General features: G+C 33.9%; 1 protein-coding gene across 6 annotated transcripts in view; it reads left to right on the forward strand.

The window, feature by feature from the left end:
• PIK3C2G (phosphatidylinositol-4-phosphate 3-kinase catalytic subunit type 2 gamma) overlaps window positions 1-17,269 on the forward strand; it is a 422,739-nt gene that overhangs the window by 153,670 nt on the left and 251,800 nt on the right. For all 6 annotated transcript variants that reach the window (XM_021922093.2, XM_021922095.2, XM_017945702.3 and 3 more), the window contains one exon: window positions 4,527-4,715. In XM_021922093.2, coding sequence (XP_021777785.2) covers window positions 4,527-4,715 — 189 coding nt within the window. The remainder of the gene's footprint in view (window positions 1-4,526; window positions 4,716-17,269) is intronic.

Consider the following 17,269-nt stretch of genomic DNA (forward strand, 5'->3'; position numbering starts at 1 on the left):
CCTTCCTTCCTTCCTTCCTTCCTTCCTTCCTTCCTTCCTTCTTTCTTTCCTTCCTTCTTTCTTTCTTTCTTTCTTTCTTTCTTTCTTTCTTTCTTTCTTTCTTTCTTTCTTTCTTTCTTTTTCTCTTTCTTTCTTTCTTTCTTTCTTTCTTTCTTTCTTTCTTTCTTCTTTCTTTCTTTCTTTCTTTCTTTCTTTCTCTCTCTCTCTCTTTCTTTGCTTTCTTTCTTTCTCTCTCTCTCTCACACATACCCTAGATACATTATAGAGAAATTGCTGAAATTTCTTTTTTCTTGATTTCCTTTCCCTTTCTTTTCTTTCTTTCTTTTTTTCTTTCTTTCATTTTTTTCTCTCTCTTTCTTTTCTTTCTTTCTCTCTGTCTCTCTCACACACCCCATAGACACATTATAGAGAAATAAATGAAAAATAAGATAAATATAAAAATTTAGAAACATCAGAGAAAATAAACAAATTCCATATAGAGAAACAACTATAATATTAATATTATAATATTCTATATAAAACACTAAATACAGGCTTCTCATTAAAAAAAAACAAATAAACAAAAGGCAGTAGAATACTATCTTTGTGTGTTAAAGATGAAAACAACTTTTTCAAATTAGAACTGTATATACAGTAAAATTGTATTTCTTAAAATTAAGGCCAAATGAAGATATTTTCAACCAAATGAAGCTGAGTTAGTTTATTATCAGTTCATCCGTACTATACAAAATAATAAAATAAGTACTTCAAGCTGGAAGAAAATGATACTAGATGGAAACTCAAATCTGTAAGAAGAAATGGAAAATACCCCAAAATAGATAAATAAATAAAAATAGTTTCATTTACACATTTATTAATTTATTTTAAAAGTGATTAAAGAAAAATGAATCACAATGTACTCTGGGTTTATAATATATAAAAAATAAAATTTATAATAACTTCAATAAGAATGAAAATGGAAAATGGAAGTAAACTGTTCCAAGTTTTTTATATTATATGTAAGGATGCATAATGTTAATTCATGATTGGCTGTAATATGCTTAAACAAAGATATTTTAATATCTAGGAAAACCACACCCCTTAAATTTTAAGAGTATATTTAAAAGCCAAGGAGAAGATAAAAATGAAATATAACAGAAAAAAATCTAAAAGGAAACATAAAAAAGAAAAAAGGGGACTAAGAAATGGTTTGGACAAAGAAAAAAAAACACTTCACAGAAACAAATAGCAATACAGTGAGCCATTGGTATGATTAGGTGACCATATCAACATGACATTAAATGTAAACACACTAAGAACTCAAATTAAAAAGCAGAAGTTGTCAGCCTACATCAAAAAAGCAATATATAACTGTATTCTGTTTACAGGAACATGTTTTATATATAAGCAATTAGATTAAAAGTAAAAGAATGAGAATATTTACCAGGAAAATCATATCACCTTGCTAGATCTAGAAAAAAAGTGATAAAGTTCAATACCCATTCATGTTAAAACTAGAAATAGAGTGAAACTTTCTCAACCTTGAAAAGTGATCTATGAAAAGTTTATAGTTAGTATCACGTTAAATCATGTAAGAAAGAATCCTTTCTCCTAAGGTTGGAAACAAAGCCACGATGTCTGCTTCAAACATTTATCTTTAATCTTGTATGGGAAATCCTAGCCAGCACACTATGTGAAAAAAAAAAATTAAGGTAAAAATTGAAAAGAAAGAAATAAAACTGACTATTTTCACACAGCATGATTATGTAATGGTCATAATGCTTAAGATAAATGTACAAGATCTAATTGTGTTCCAGTAAAAATATATATAAAATAAATTCTGTTTTGGAATTGTATTTACTACATCAAAATTTTATTTACTAAAATTTTACTAATCTTTTACTAAAATTTAGTAAATTATTTAATAAAATTTTATTTACTGAAAAGTGTAAAACTTTGCTAAGGAAAATTAAGGAAAATCTAAATAAATGAAAAATATACTGCATTTATTGATTGAAAGATTCCTATGGTTAACATGATAATTCTCTCTAAACTCATCTGTAAATAAAATATAATCCCAATGAAAATCTCAGCAAGTTTTTGTAGAAATTGAAAAGTTGACTTCAGTATTTATGTGGAATGCAAAAAACCTACAATAGTCAAAGCAATCATGGAAAAAGAACAAAGTCTGACTTCATAATGTGTGTGGATTTATGTACTATAAATTTACAGCAATTAAGCTAGTGTGATATAGCTTAAGGATAGGTAAATAGGTCAATGGAATAGAATTCGGTGTAGATAGAATAGAAAGCCAGAGACCCATTTGTAGGTTCAATGTATTTTTGACAATGCCACCCATGCCATAAATGAAAAAAATCCTTTCAGCAAGTAAAATATTGCTTTCAGAATACTTGAGAAAAAAGCCACAAGAATGAATGTTAAGATAGCCAATGTTAAACAAATAGAGAAAGTAATAACTGTTTAAAAATTTCTGAATTGGACATCATCAAAATGTAAAACTATTCATGAAAAGCCCCCGTTAAGGAAATCTATAGGCAAACCACATTCTGAGAAAAATATGTGCAAACATTTATATGACAAACTTTTTGTATCCAGAGTATATAAAGAAATCATGCAAATGAATCTAAACAAACAAGTAGGGAAAAGACATGAGAAGAGAGCTCCAACAAAAGATATAAGAAAATAGCATATGAAAAATTGCCTAGACCCCAAGTAAATATAAATTAGCACAATGAGATACCACTATACACCCATTAGAATGGATAACATTATAAAGACAGACAAAATCAAGAGTTAGCAAGAATATGGTACAAATGGAACTATCATACTCTGCAAGCAATAATGTAAAACTTTACAATTACTTCGGAAAACAGTTTCACAATTTTTTGTAAAGATAAATACCTAACACATAACCATGTCCTTCCTCTCATAGATATTTCCTAGGAGAAATGAAAAATACATTCATATAAAAACTTGTACACAAATGATCATAGCACTTTTATTCATAATACCCCCAAAACGAAGCAACCCAAATGTCCATCAAACAGGAGAGTGAATAAATAAATAATGGCACAATTACACAAAGGAATAATATTCATTAATTAAAAGGAATTAACTATTGACAAACTCAACCAATATGGATGATTTCAAAAACATTATATAATGGAGTGAAAGAGGCCATAAATAAAAACATATTTACTCTATGATTCCATTTATATGAAGTTCTAAAAGGTTAATATTTATCGAGAGAGAAAGAAATGATACCAGTGCTTGCCTCTGATGACATGAAAAAAACTGTTTTATATCTTGAAAGGAGTGTGGTTGTTATCTGGTATATGCATTTGTAATAATTTATTGAACTGAATCTGTGGCATGTCCTTGAATGTGAATTTGCTTTAACAAAAGGAGCTAAAAAAAAAGAAAGAAAGCATTGTTCGGTATTGGGGAAAAAAATTTAATCTGAGCAAATATGTTTTAGTAATTTTACTATGAATATTTTTTCTTCTGTGGCTTTTTCCGAGGAAAAGGTGGTAGCAAAATATAAGGAAAGGAACTTAAATGCACCTTCAAAATCACCTACAATCCAATCTTTTCTTTTTACAGATGAGGAAAACTTTAACATGAATTATAGAGAGACATAGATTTTTAAAAGATTTTTTTATGTTTCGTTAGTTTTCTTGGGAGTTTCAGCAGATTCAAGCTCAGTGTCAGTTTGGAGGAGAGAGTGCTCAAAAGCCATTGTCATGCGAGGGAAGCTGTCCTCCAATTGAACCGTGGTTCTGAATACTTCTACTGGAGTGTGAGCAAAACATGATAAATTGTCAGCAAGTCAAGGCCCTAGTCCTAGATTTAGATCTTTTATTTCAGACTACTCTCCGGGGGGAAATACTTGAGCATCTAAGAAACTAGCATCACTGACATTTTCACGCCAAACTTCCCATGAACTCTGAACATTTAAAGACATAATCCAGGGATGAATTGAGATCCTTGGTTTTGAAGTTAACAACAGCAAAGATTTCTGAACTCTGATAAAACTTGCTTTGAGATGAAGAAATATCATTACTAAAATATGCCATTTTTTTCATAGGCCCACTTGGATCTCAGTTAATTTGTAAAAAATAAAAAATAAAAAATAAATAAGAAAGTAAATGGTTGATTACCTTTGTTCTAAATAGGATGTGTCACAGGATTCAGATAAACTTGGTTTTCCCTAGGGGAGAGAGATTTTGCCAACCAAAATGACATATTAAAAAAAAAAACCACGAATAAGACTGAACAAAAATAAATGTGAGCTATCTGAATTGATTTTTTCTTTTTCAAAATAATAATACAAAAGAATAAAGTTAGTGGAAAATAAACTGATGAAATAACCTATGAAGCTATCCCAGGAAGGTAAAAGACATTTTTAAAAGTAAGCTAAAATAAAATTCAAAGAAGTACAGTAAGGTTTGGTACTGCATATTTATAGCAACATTTGTTAGTGCAGCAAACTCCACTAAATTACTGTTTCCAATCTGGTTTTTCAGACTCTCTGAAGAAAAGAAAAGATATTTGTGGTTTTATCGCTTCTACTGCAATAATGAAAACTGCTCCCTTCCTCTAGTCCTGGGTAGTGCCCCTGGATGGGATGAAAGGACTGTTTCAGAAATGCATACCATTTTGAGAAGATGGACATTTTCTCAACCTTTAGAGGCTCTTGGGCTTTTGACTTCCAGGTAAGAATTGCATAACAAGCATGATATTACTGACTGAGAAGAACTTGCTTGAAGAGAAATATAGAACCGTATAATTAATTCAATAGCTATTCTGTTTGTTCTCAATTTTGATAGTTATGGATATTAATTTTAGATAAATGTAAGCTATGAATATAAATTTTAAACAAATCTAAGTTATAATCATGTCTTCTGCCCTCAGCTTGTGGTATAATAAATGGTAGAAGTTTCTTAAATGAGGAGTCTAGTTCTTACAGAAATAATTTAATTAAACAGGGAAAAATAAAAATCCCTACTTCTCTCAGACTAAAAGCGTCTTTAAAAATTAGGATCATTTTTTGTACTATTAAAATATGCAAAGTTTAGCAAAATGCCCTGTGTAAAGTAGGTGTACAATTAATATGATAATGACGATGACAGGAATAAAAGAAAAAAAAATATTCCTTGCATGTCCTTGAGATCTTCACTCAGAATCAAATGCATGGAGCACCAGGAAAGGGCTAATGATGTCTTCTTGTTAAAGAGAAGCTTGTAGGAATAACTGTGGTAGCTGGCTCTGGTCCAGAAGAAACAAGTCTTCCTTGGCTTCCCTTTTATATTCAAAGCCAAGAAAAGATATTTTAAGTCTGTCCTGATAGCATCAGCTCACTGATGCCATGAAGAAAGTCTGCAATCTCTTGAGCCAGGCAAAAAATTGTGAAACCCAGCTCTATTCTGAATCTATTCTCAAGAACCTGAGAGGAGGAGAAAGGTGGGAAAGGGAGTTAGTTACATGAAGAACTTTCTTCATGTGACCTAAATTGACTTTGAACGATTTATTTACTAATTTGTGTCCTTCAGAAAACTTCTGGGGTGGGTAAAGGGGAGAGTGGGTTTTTCGAGCTTCTCAGTCACTGAATCTCGAAACCTCGAAATTTACGTCCTATCTTTATGCTCCTCACTTTGAAGATTTTATTAGTTTTATGGCTTCTCCCATTAACTGATATGTGCTCAGATGCCTACCTCTTTCTTTGTATATATAATGGAATATATATATATATATATAATGGAATATACATATATATATTTGTTTCTATTATTGTGCTTGCAACTTTTTTTCTCTTTATAAAGTTTCTCTTTTTGAGACTGAGTCTCGGCTTCCTGTCGCCCAGGCTGGAGTGCTGATCTCAGCTCACTGCAAGCCACCCGGTTTCCAGCCATTCTCTGCCTCAGCCCCTCCCCGTAGCTGGGACTACAGGCGCCCGCCACCGGCCAGCCTCCGCTTTTTATATTTTAGTAGAGACGGGGTTTCACCCTGCAGTTAGCCAGGATGGTCTCGGGACCTCCTGACCTCGCGGATCTCGCCTCGCCTCGCCTCCCAAAGACTACAGGCTTGAGCCAATCACACTGCCCAGTTTCTCTTGTGTGAGGTCTTCTCTGACCTTGCCGTGTAGAATTGATCACTCTTGGACTAGTACAGTGCTCTATTACTTTATACGTTGCATTTTATGGTAACGTCTTTATATGCAACATGTAAAATGTGTATATTTTCACTCACATCTGACTCAGAGCCACTCAAGGCAAAACAGATCGTCTCAATGTTTCTGTTTCCTGAAGGCTTAATATTACCTAGGACATATTAATTCCTCAGTATTGAACCAATCACTTTTTAGATACATTATTATTATTTGTACAGTAGTTTAACATTTAAATTATAAGCAATTTGAGGACACTATCATTACTATTCATCTCCTACATGACTTGTACAGTTACATTAGTTAATAAAATAATTATATGGTGATTAACAATGGATTGGTTTCATTGGGATATTCATAATTCATCATGCTAGTGTTTAAATATCCTTTTGGAAAAAAGGTCTCATTTCCAACATAATCCTAACCCCTTTTTTCTGGTTTAGATGTCAGAACAGCTAAAATCTGTAAAATTATTATGCTAAACTCTAGCTGGTTTTGCTGAAGTTAGACTTGGGCTATTAGCACAATTATTATTTTGTCATTCTTGAACTGATTAACTAATAGAGAGTTCATTCAAAATGTGACAGTTACAACTGACAGAATAAGAGAAAATAAACATCTGACAAGGAAATTTTATTCAAAACATATAAAGACTCTTAAAACTCAAAAGCAGAAAGATAAATAACCCAATTGTAAAATGGGCAAAGGATCTGAATGGGCATTTCTCCAAAGAAAATATACAAATGCCCAACATTTACATGAAAATATGCTCAATATCATTAACCATTAAGGAAATAAAAATGAAAATCACCTAACACCTAAGATAGCATACTCACTAGGACTGGCTATAATCAAAAAATACAAAAAGGACAAAAAATAAAGTGTTGTTGAGGATATAGAGACAATGGAAACCTCATTTATCTCTGGTGGGAATGCAAAATCATGTAGCTGATTGGAAAACAGTGTGGCAGTTTCTTAAGTGTTAAATCCAGAGTTACTATATGATCCAACAATCTTACTATTAAGCATATACCCAAGATAAATTTTAAAATATGCCCACTCAAAAACTCATGCACACATATTTATAACAGCATTATTCACAATATCCAAAAAGTAGAAACAATCCAAATATCCACCAACTAATCTATAGATATGCAAAATGTGATCTACCCATACAAGATTAATATTATTTGACAATAAAAAGGAATGAATAGTGATATATGCTACAACCTGGATGAACCTTGACAGCATTATGCTAAGTGGAAGAAGCCAATTACAGAAGACCACATATGGTATGATTCCATTTGTATGAAATGTGCAGAATAGGCAAAGCTGTAGAGACATAAAGTAAATTAGCAGTAACTCAGAGCTAGGACAAGTTGGGAGAAAATGCAGAATGACTGCTAACATGTATGAGGTTTCCTTTTGTGGTTATAATTGATATAACTGTTGCACAAATCTGAAAACGTGCTAAAAACATTGAATTGTGCACTTTAAATGGGGTGGATTGTAAGGTATTTCAATAATATCTCGGTAAAGGTGTTTAAAATTTTTGAGAAAATAATTGTAAAGGTAATATCTATGAATCTCTATAATATCTTTAAAGAATAATTTTCTAACAAGATAACTTTCTAAAGTTTAAAGTTCATGGAATATTTTTTAGAAAAATCTTTAATAGAATGAAGATTGTAATACTGCTCTGTTTACTCACTTATAAAATAAGAGGATTAGCTGGATGAACGTCAATATTCTCTGATCCCTGATAACTAAGCAGAATTATGCTTCGTGAGTCTTCTTTATCTAAACAGATCTTCAAAATCTATTTGGCTCGTTCAATGTTTTACATGTCCAGATAAAATTTTTACTTAGTGCCCCTTAGTACTATCTCATATTAACATCCATAATAACCCTATGATGGAAATACTATTATTATTCCCATTTTACATATGAGGAAACTGAGGCCTATACAGGTTATGTTGCCCTAAGTGCCCTGTAAGTTGAAAACCTGGGAGTCAAATCCAGGCATTCATGAGAGCTTATAATCTGAACCATTCTGCTTAAAGCCTTCCTGCATAAACATGCTAGGCTATTTACATATGAAATACCTTGGCTATCCTAAACAGTTTTTTAAAATTGTAAGTAGGAGCACTTAGCTATCTCGGTCATGCGTGGATGTTTCTACTTCACTGTGTAGTTTCTTTTTTCCTGAATAATCAGATTTTTAGAGGTTATGGGGACTGATTTTAAAGTAGAGGGTGTTTATTAAACTTCATTCAGGGAACTTAGTAGAATCCTGATTTATTTACACCCTGGAAAGTTTCTTATCATGCACCAAGTAAGGTCAATGAAAAGGTTGGAGTATTTCCATTGTACTCATCCTCCCACTCCCACTCTCAGTTTTACTGAACTATTAAAAAGCTTGAGGACAAGCTGTTTCCAGAAATGAACCTTTCAACTCCTCTAAATTAAAAAGCTGACTTTTCTGAGAACAAACAGTATGTGCTTATTAAGTGAGTTGTCAGAGTGAGTTCTTGAGAGATCTATATTTTTCCTCCTTTGAGCAATCTATTTTTTAAATGGTTTAACCTCTTGAGGACTGGTGTGCTCCATTTCCAGTTTGGAGAGTTTTTAATATTGCTATTTACTTAATCTGTCCAAAGGTTCACCATCTACTTTTAGTTTATTTTTAGCAAGAGACATGATGAAATTTAATTTACCTAGGATGGGCCATACGGTGTTAATATTTCTACTACTGAGTGCCAGCAGAGAGCTCCCTGGGTACTGATAACTTCCATTAGAGAAGGCGGTGCTGTCAGGAAAACAGAGACCAAGGGCTAAGGTCTGTGGTTCTTGGCAGATGGTAGCTATTTTCCTGAACCCTGATGCACAGGCACAACTATTCAACTGCTAATAACAAGCAAAAAATACCCAAGGAATTAAAAGTCAGTTCAAGGAAAGTATTCATTTAAAAATAGCAACTTTGAATTGGCATCAGAGGATTATATCAGAAGCTTAAATAAAAAATTTGACAAGGTACGAGAACTTGCCATCCCACATGATGTAAAATTATTGTTTTGCAAGAAGAAAAGCAATATTTAACAGACAGTGCCTTAGCTTCCAAAATTAGGTTCCTTGGAAAAATATTTCCAAAATATTTTTTTTCTCCAAACCATTGTATTCTTTATTGTACATTTAATTTATAATGAGGCTATTGTTTACTAACATTGTAAATAGAAAGAATGGAATATGGCATAGGGAGGCAGTTAAAACTCCCACTTTTGACTGCATAATTAAATTATGAATGATGGTGTATCTTTTCCATTTATTTATTGAACAAAAGTATGTGTACAGACAAACTGGTAGGCACTGAGTCAAAGAGGTAGAGGAATAAGCCATAGTGACTGTCTCTAAACAAGGTACAATTTATAGGGAGAGACTCAAGCTAGAGGTCACCATGCAATGTGCTCTGTACCATCACCAAAACAAGTATTAAGTGCTCTACGAGCCCAGAAGAGAGAGAGGAAAATTCTTTCAGAGAAAGTAAGGAGAAGTTCACAAAGAAATTGGATTCTGACTTGAAATATTCATAGGAATTTTCTGAGTGGGGAAGTGGGGAAATGACATTCCAAGAAGGAGGACTAATGTGTGCATGGTTATAGAGGTTCAGAAAACAGTGAGTCGTTTTATATAATATTAGAAGAGAATTATATCAGGAAACAAAGTTGAAAAGGGCGGTTCAATTTAGATTGTTTCAGGCCTGGTTGAGCCAGATAGGTACTATGAACTTGTTATGGCAGACCATGGAATTTTGTTAAGAACAGGACTCATAAAATCAGATTTATGTTATATGTGCATAAATCTGGGATCAGTGTAAAGAACAGATTGAAAAAAGAAGAAAATGAGAGAAAGAATATTAGATAGATGATAGATATTGAAATAATCAATTTGAAAAATGGTCTGGGACTGAACTAAGAAGTCTAACTAAGCAGTAGGAACCCACAAAGCAGATTTGAGAGACGTTTCAGAGGAAATTGAAAAAGAGAGAAGAAATAAGGAAGATTTCAAGCTTACAGACCTGAGAAACTTGATAGGTAATTGCATCATTCACCAAGATAAGAGTTTTAGATGAAAGAGCAAATTGTGTGTGTTGAACGTTGGAAAGTTCTATTCTGGATATGTCACATTTTTAAAAACCCATGGTACACATAGAAGAAGATGCCTGGTATGCAGTTGTGTATACAGGTCTGAATCTTTGCAGAGAAATCAAAACTTGAAAAACAATGTGGGAGTTGTTGGCTTTCAGGCAGTAGTTGAACCTACGGAAGTAGAGCATGTGTAACAGCTACTGTGTGTAGCTATAGAGAGGAAGTACAGCAAGAGGCCAGAGATGGAACTCTGGAGAACAGCAACTTTTGTTGTTGTTGTTGTTGTTGAGATGGAGTCTTGCTCTGTCTCCCAGGTTAGAGTGCAATGGCGCGATCTCGGCTCTCTGCAACCTCTGCTTCCCCGGGAGAACAGCAACATTTTAAGGGCAGTGCAAAGCAAGAAAAACCAGGAAAATACAACGAAAAAAACTGACCAAAAGGTTGCAGGAGATCCAGAAAAGGGTGGTATCTTAGAACTCTTGAAAAAGATTTTCGAAGGCTTTAAAGAAATATTAAATAGAATTAGGTCTAAAAACAGATCAATGAATTTGGAAATCAGGTCGTCACTGATGATATCAATGAGAGCAGTTTTTAAAATTTAGTTTTAATTGACATAATAATTGTATATATTTAGGTGGTAAAATGTAATCTTTTGATCTATATATACATGGTAGAAAGATTAAATAAAGCTAATTAGCAAAGTCATCATCTCACAAACTTATTTTTGTGTTTAGAATGTTAAAAATGTGTTTTTAGTAATTTCAAAATATATGATACATTGTTATTAACTCTGGTCTCCATGCAGTGCAATAGATCACAGAAACTTACTCTTCCAAGCTAATGAAACTTTGTACCCTTTGACCACAATCTCCTCTCTTTCCATTTCTCCTCTCCCCAAAGCCTCTGGTAACCACCTTTCTACTCTGTTTTTATAACATTGATCTTTTAAGATTCCACATGTAAGTGAGATTTTTAAAATATTTGTGTTTCTGTACCTGGCTTTTTACACTTAGCATAATGTCCTCCAGATTCATTCATGCTGTCATAAATAACAGAACTTCCTTCTTTTAAAGGATGAACAGTATTACATTGTGTGTATATACCACTGTGTCATTATCCATTCATCCTTTAATGGACACTAAGTTTGCTTCTATATCTTGGCTATTGTAAATAATGATTAAATGAATATGGGGCACAGATATCTCTTTGAGATATTAATTTTACTTCATTTGGATATATATTCAGAAATGAGATTACTGGGTCATATTTTAATAGTGAAGTTAGATTCCATACTTCAAGTTCCTGAAAAGGAATAGGAGAGATATAAATGGTGCCTCTTGGAATAGAATTGACAATAAAGGCAAAAAGATAGCTAAAGTTGGAAGTGATCAGAAAAAGACGTTTGATGTTTGGGGTTTGTATCCCTTTTTAAATAAAAGAGCTTCCAGCATGCTTACAAGGTGAAAGGAAGGATATTTGAAGGGAAGATCAGAAAAGAGATGGATAGGTGAAGTAGCAAAAGGGGATGACACTAACAGCCAACAGCCTGGAACAAAAGTGCAAGCAAGAATTTTATCCAAGGACAAGAGTGTAACTTCTTCCTATCAGGTGAGAGGGAAGGACAAATATGAATACAATTATAGATAAGTGTGGATATAGAAGAGAAAAATGTGGAAATGTCAGTATTCCCTATCAAGGAAGAGTGAAGGTGAGAATGAGGAAGGTGGAGTTATATAAACACAAAGATACATATTTTGTCTTTGTATGCTTTTGGAGGTTCTTGAGTTATTTCCAGATTTCACAGTTGATAACATAAGCTTTGAAATCAGACCTATCTGGTTCTGCCAGTTATTCCTTGAATGACCTTGGAAAAGTTTATTTAACTTTAAAACAAACAGTAATATTATGTACCTCCTAGGGTTCTTGTCTGGAACAAATAAGGTAAGGTACATATGAGAGCATTCAATCAATGCTACCAAACATTCTTATCATCATCAATCCTTCATTATAATTACATTTTAAAGAGAAGTTCGAGCTTTCAGATTCTTTCTTTGCCAAATGTTAAATATAAATAAGTTCATGAGAAATATTTAATTTCTATTAAACATAAATAACTTAAATACACTTGTGGAAACTTACATGATAAAAAGTTAGCATCTTAATAATATTTTATAATTGAAGGGCATAATTTACAAAACACTGTACAATATATGACTTGAAATACAGAAAAACCTCCTTACTATTAGTCCCAACATCTATTTCCCCCATTTTACTGATCTCCATTTTACAGATGAAGACATTGAAACCCATTTGTTTATTCATGTATTCAATACATGTGTATTGATGGCCTACTCACCTTAGGCACTTTGCTAGGTCCTGAAACTAGCAAATAGAAACATGATCTTTATTCATGGTCTTGCAATTTTCTGGAGGTAGATAATAGGCCATTACCAAATTATGAGTGTAAAACAACAGTTGTTATCACAACTTTGAATAAAGGCTACATAATCCTATGATAACATACAACAAAAGAACCAAACCTTCTTCAAAGGGGAAAAGTCTTCCCTAAGGAAGTTATATTCGAGCTCAAATCTAAAGGATAAGTGGGAATGAACTGACAAAAGGGAAAGAGTAAGAGAATGATTTTCTGCGAAGAAGAACTTAAATATAACTAAGTCTTGAGACAGGAACTGCACTTAGGAAACTGGAAGAGAGACAGTATAGCTGAAGTCCAGAGGAGGAGTGTATGATTTAAGATGAACTGACATTTGAAGGTCAAACTAGAAGACCGTGTTGAGGACTTCTAAAGCAGGACCAAGTTAGACAAATTGGCCTTTATACTAGTAGCAACAGTAAGGCATAAATGATTCTAAGTAACAGAATATTTTGAACAGATTTACATCTCTTAAAGATCACTCTGGTTTCAGAGTGAAGCATAGATTTGGTGAGGAAAGCAAAAATAAATGAGCTTCCAAGAACTCTTTACCCACGACTACGTCCTGAATGGTATTGCCTAGGTTTTCTTCTAGGGATTTTATGGTTTTAGGTCTTATGGTTAAGTCTTTAATCTATGTTGAGTTAATTTTTGTATAAAGTGTAAAGAAGGGATCCAGTTTTAGCTTTCTGGATATGGCTAGCCAGTTTTCCCAACACCATTTATTAAATAATAGGGAATCCTTTCCCGTTGTTGTTTGTGTCAGCTTTGTCAAAGATCAGATGGTTGTAGATGTGTGGTGTTATTTCTGAGGCCTCTGTTCTGTTCCATTGGCTTTTATATCTGTTTTGGTACCAGTACCATGCTGTTTTTGTTATGGTAGGCTTGTAGTATAGTTTGAAGTCAGGTAGCATGATGCCTCCAACTTTGTTTTTTGCTTAGGATTGTCTTTAACAAATGCCAAAATAGACAAATGGGATCTAATTAAACTAAAGAGCTTCTGCACAGCAAAAGAAACTATCATCAGAGTGAACAGGCAACCTACAGAATGGGAGAAAAATTTTGCAATTATCCATGTGACAAAGGGCTAATATCCAGAAATTACAAAGAACTTTAACAAATTTAAAGAAAAAAGCAAACAGCCCCATCAAAATGTAGGTGAAGGATATGAACAGAGACTTCCCAAAAGAAGACATTTATGCAGCCAACAAACATATGAAAAAAAGCTCATCATCACTTGTCACTAGAGACATGCAAATCAAAAGCACAATGAGATACCATCTCATGCCAGTTAGAATGGCAATCATTAAAAAGTCAGGAAACAACACATGCTGGAGAGGATGTGGAAAATAGGAATGCATTTATACTGTTGGTGGGAGTGTAAATTAGTTCAACCTTTATGGAAGACAATGTGGCAATTCCTTAAGGATCTAGAACTAGAAATACCATTTGACCCAGAAATCATTTACTGGGTAATACTCAAAGGCTTATACATCATTCTACTATAAAGACATATGCACATGTATGTTTATTGCAGCACTGTTCACAATAGCAAAGACTTGGAACCAACCCAAATGCCCATCAATGATAGACTAGATAAAGAAAATGAGGCACATATACACCATGGAATACTATGCAGCCATAAAAAAGGATGAGTTTATGTCCTTTGCAGGGACATGGATGAAGCTGGAAATAATCATTCTCAGCAAACTAACATGAGAATAGAAAACCAAACCTCATGTGTTCTCACTCTAAGTGGGGGTTGAATAATGAGAACACATGGACGCAGGGAGGGGAACATCACACAACAGGGCCTGTTGGGGAGTGTGGGGGTAGGGGAGGGATAGCATTAGGAGAAATACCTAATGTAGATGACGGGTTAATGGATGCAGCAAACCACCATGGCATGCGTATACCTATGTAACAAACTTGCCTGTTCTGCACGTGTACCCCAGAACTTAAAGTATAATTTAAAAAAATTAAAAATGAATAAATAAAAATAAGCTTCCTGTTAGGAAGCAATGGAAGTAGTTCAGGTGTCAGAGAATGGCAGTCATCCTAGGAGGGTGGCAGCAATGATGTAATTAAATGAACAGAATGAGAAAATGGAAGTGAAAACGGCAGAATTGAATGGGAAGGGGCTGTGAAAAAGAGATGTTTCAAGGATGTATTAGTCTGTTCTCACATTGCTATAAAGAAATGCCTGAGACTGAGTAATTTATAAAGAAAAGGGTTTTAGTTGTCTCATGGTTTTGTAGGCTATACAGGAACCATGACTGGGGAGGCCTCAGGAAACTTACAGCCATGGCAGAAGACAAAGGGGAAGCAGGCACACCTTCACATGCCTGGGCAGGAGGAAAAGAGATGAGGAGAGGTGCCACACACTTTAAACAACCAGATCTCATTAGAACTCTATCACTAGAACAGCACCAAAGGAGGAAATCTGCCCCCATGAGTGAATCATCTCTCACAAGGCCCCACCTCCAACACTGGGGATTACAGTTCAACATGAGGTTTGGGTGGGGACACAAATCCAAACCATATCAAGGCTCAGTTCTATGTTTCTGTCTTATGTAAGTAGGTCATAATAGAAAGATTCACCAACATGGGGTACACTAGCTGACAAGCAAATTTTAGAAGAGTCTTATTGTTCAGGCCAGGCACAGTGGCTCACGCCTGTAATCCCAAAACTTTGGGAGGCTGAGGTGAGGTTGGCAGATCATCTGAGGTCAGGAGTTTGAGACTAGCCTGGCCAACATGGTGAAACCCTGCCTCTACTAAAAATACAAAAATTAGCCAGGCATGGTGGCACAGGCCTGTAGCCCCAGCTACTCAGGAGGCTGAGGCAGGAGAATCACTTGGACCCAGGAGGTGGAGGTTGCAGTGAGCCAAGATTGCGCCACTGCACTCCAGCTGGGGTGACAGAGTGAGAGTCCATCTCAAAAATAAATAAATAAATAAATAATTTTAAAAAAGATTATTCATATTAGGATTCGTTGGCTTTGAGGTGTTTTGAAATGATTGCATTTTCAGATTTGGTTGTTCAAAAAATCTAAGCTAGAGACTCCAGTTTGTTTTCTAATCATCCACAGAAAGATGTGAATTAAATGAAGGATACAGATGAATTTGCTTAGAGAGATGGAACATAAGGTAATAAAAGAACAGCCTTGATGTTTAAACCCAAAATTTCTATCCTTTTCAGTGCATCATGTTACTTTTACATATAATGTTTAGTGCATCCAAACATAGTATCTACATGGTGCTTTCAATACATTACTGGCTTTATGACAGTGATTTTTTAAGACTAGCTACATGTAAAATCAGCGTGTAATTATATAACAGGAGTGAAATCAGGAACTACTCTTTAATCGTAAATAGTAATTTTAATTCACTAATACAATGACCATCTAGTTAATTCCCAATTTCTATACTCAAGTCCATATACTATCCACCAGGAAATATATCTGTATTGTTCCATGTCTCCTTGGGTCTGAGATTCATTATTATTCCCTTTAGATCATGACTCGGCCAATGCCCTAGTCCAATTACACAGATCACACTACTTACTATTAAATATCATTATTGATCCATTTAGAATGCAATAAAATAAATAATATACCCAAGATAATCTTGCGATTTTTATATAAGTACATATAAAAATATCCAGTCAAAAAAATGAAAGGTCCATGCTGGGGGTGCTGTAGAAAGCCTACTGGCCTAGTGTTTTGGATATTTGGATGACATTTCAGTGCCACAAACAAATGGTTTTGGGAAAACTCCTTATACTCTTTTTGAGTTTGAGTTTTTTCATCTGTATAAGGAGATTAAACTAGGTCTCAAGTTTCTTTGGGTTCTAATATTCTGTAACCATATAAAAATCCTTGAAAGAGCATGAATTATTCAGTAGATAGACATTTACAATCATCTTTAAAAATCCTATTCACCACTTTGCCTAGAAAAAAAAATTCTTCTGTCACATCTGATCATTTTTAGTACTAGAAAAATAGCAGAGATATTCATATTGACATTTTTCTTCCAAGCTGATGCTGAGTGTGTCATCAGACTCAAAATCTGTTGGAGAAACAGTTCTGCACTTCTGATGATTTTCTAATTCTAACCTGACATTGGGGCTTTTAGCTGTGAATAGCCTCATGGCATATTCTGCATGAATTCTTGCTGTGTATTCTGAAGTCTGACATTTCCATTACACTTAAATTTGATCTCAGATTTCTTTGCTTTTCAGTTTACTCAAAGTTGCTTTTTTTAAAGGTCGACATTTGTTACATCGCATTTGGCTTTCACCCATCACTTCAAAAGTTCTTTGAGTATGATATTTTCCCTATATCCTTTTCAAACTAGAAAAAGAGGAACAAGTGAAAAAAACAATAAGGGGAGAAAATTTTAAAAATGAATATAACTTTTTTTATGTCAAATAGAAGAACTTGAAAAATATATTATTCTGTTGAAATTTTATTTCATGACTCCACTGGCCCTATAGACATTTACCTAAATCCTCTGGATATT

This window comes from Papio anubis, chromosome 9 (assembly GCF_008728515.1).
Source record: "Papio anubis isolate 15944 chromosome 9, Panubis1.0, whole genome shotgun sequence".
Taxonomy (NCBI): Eukaryota; Metazoa; Chordata; class Mammalia; order Primates; family Cercopithecidae; genus Papio; species Papio anubis.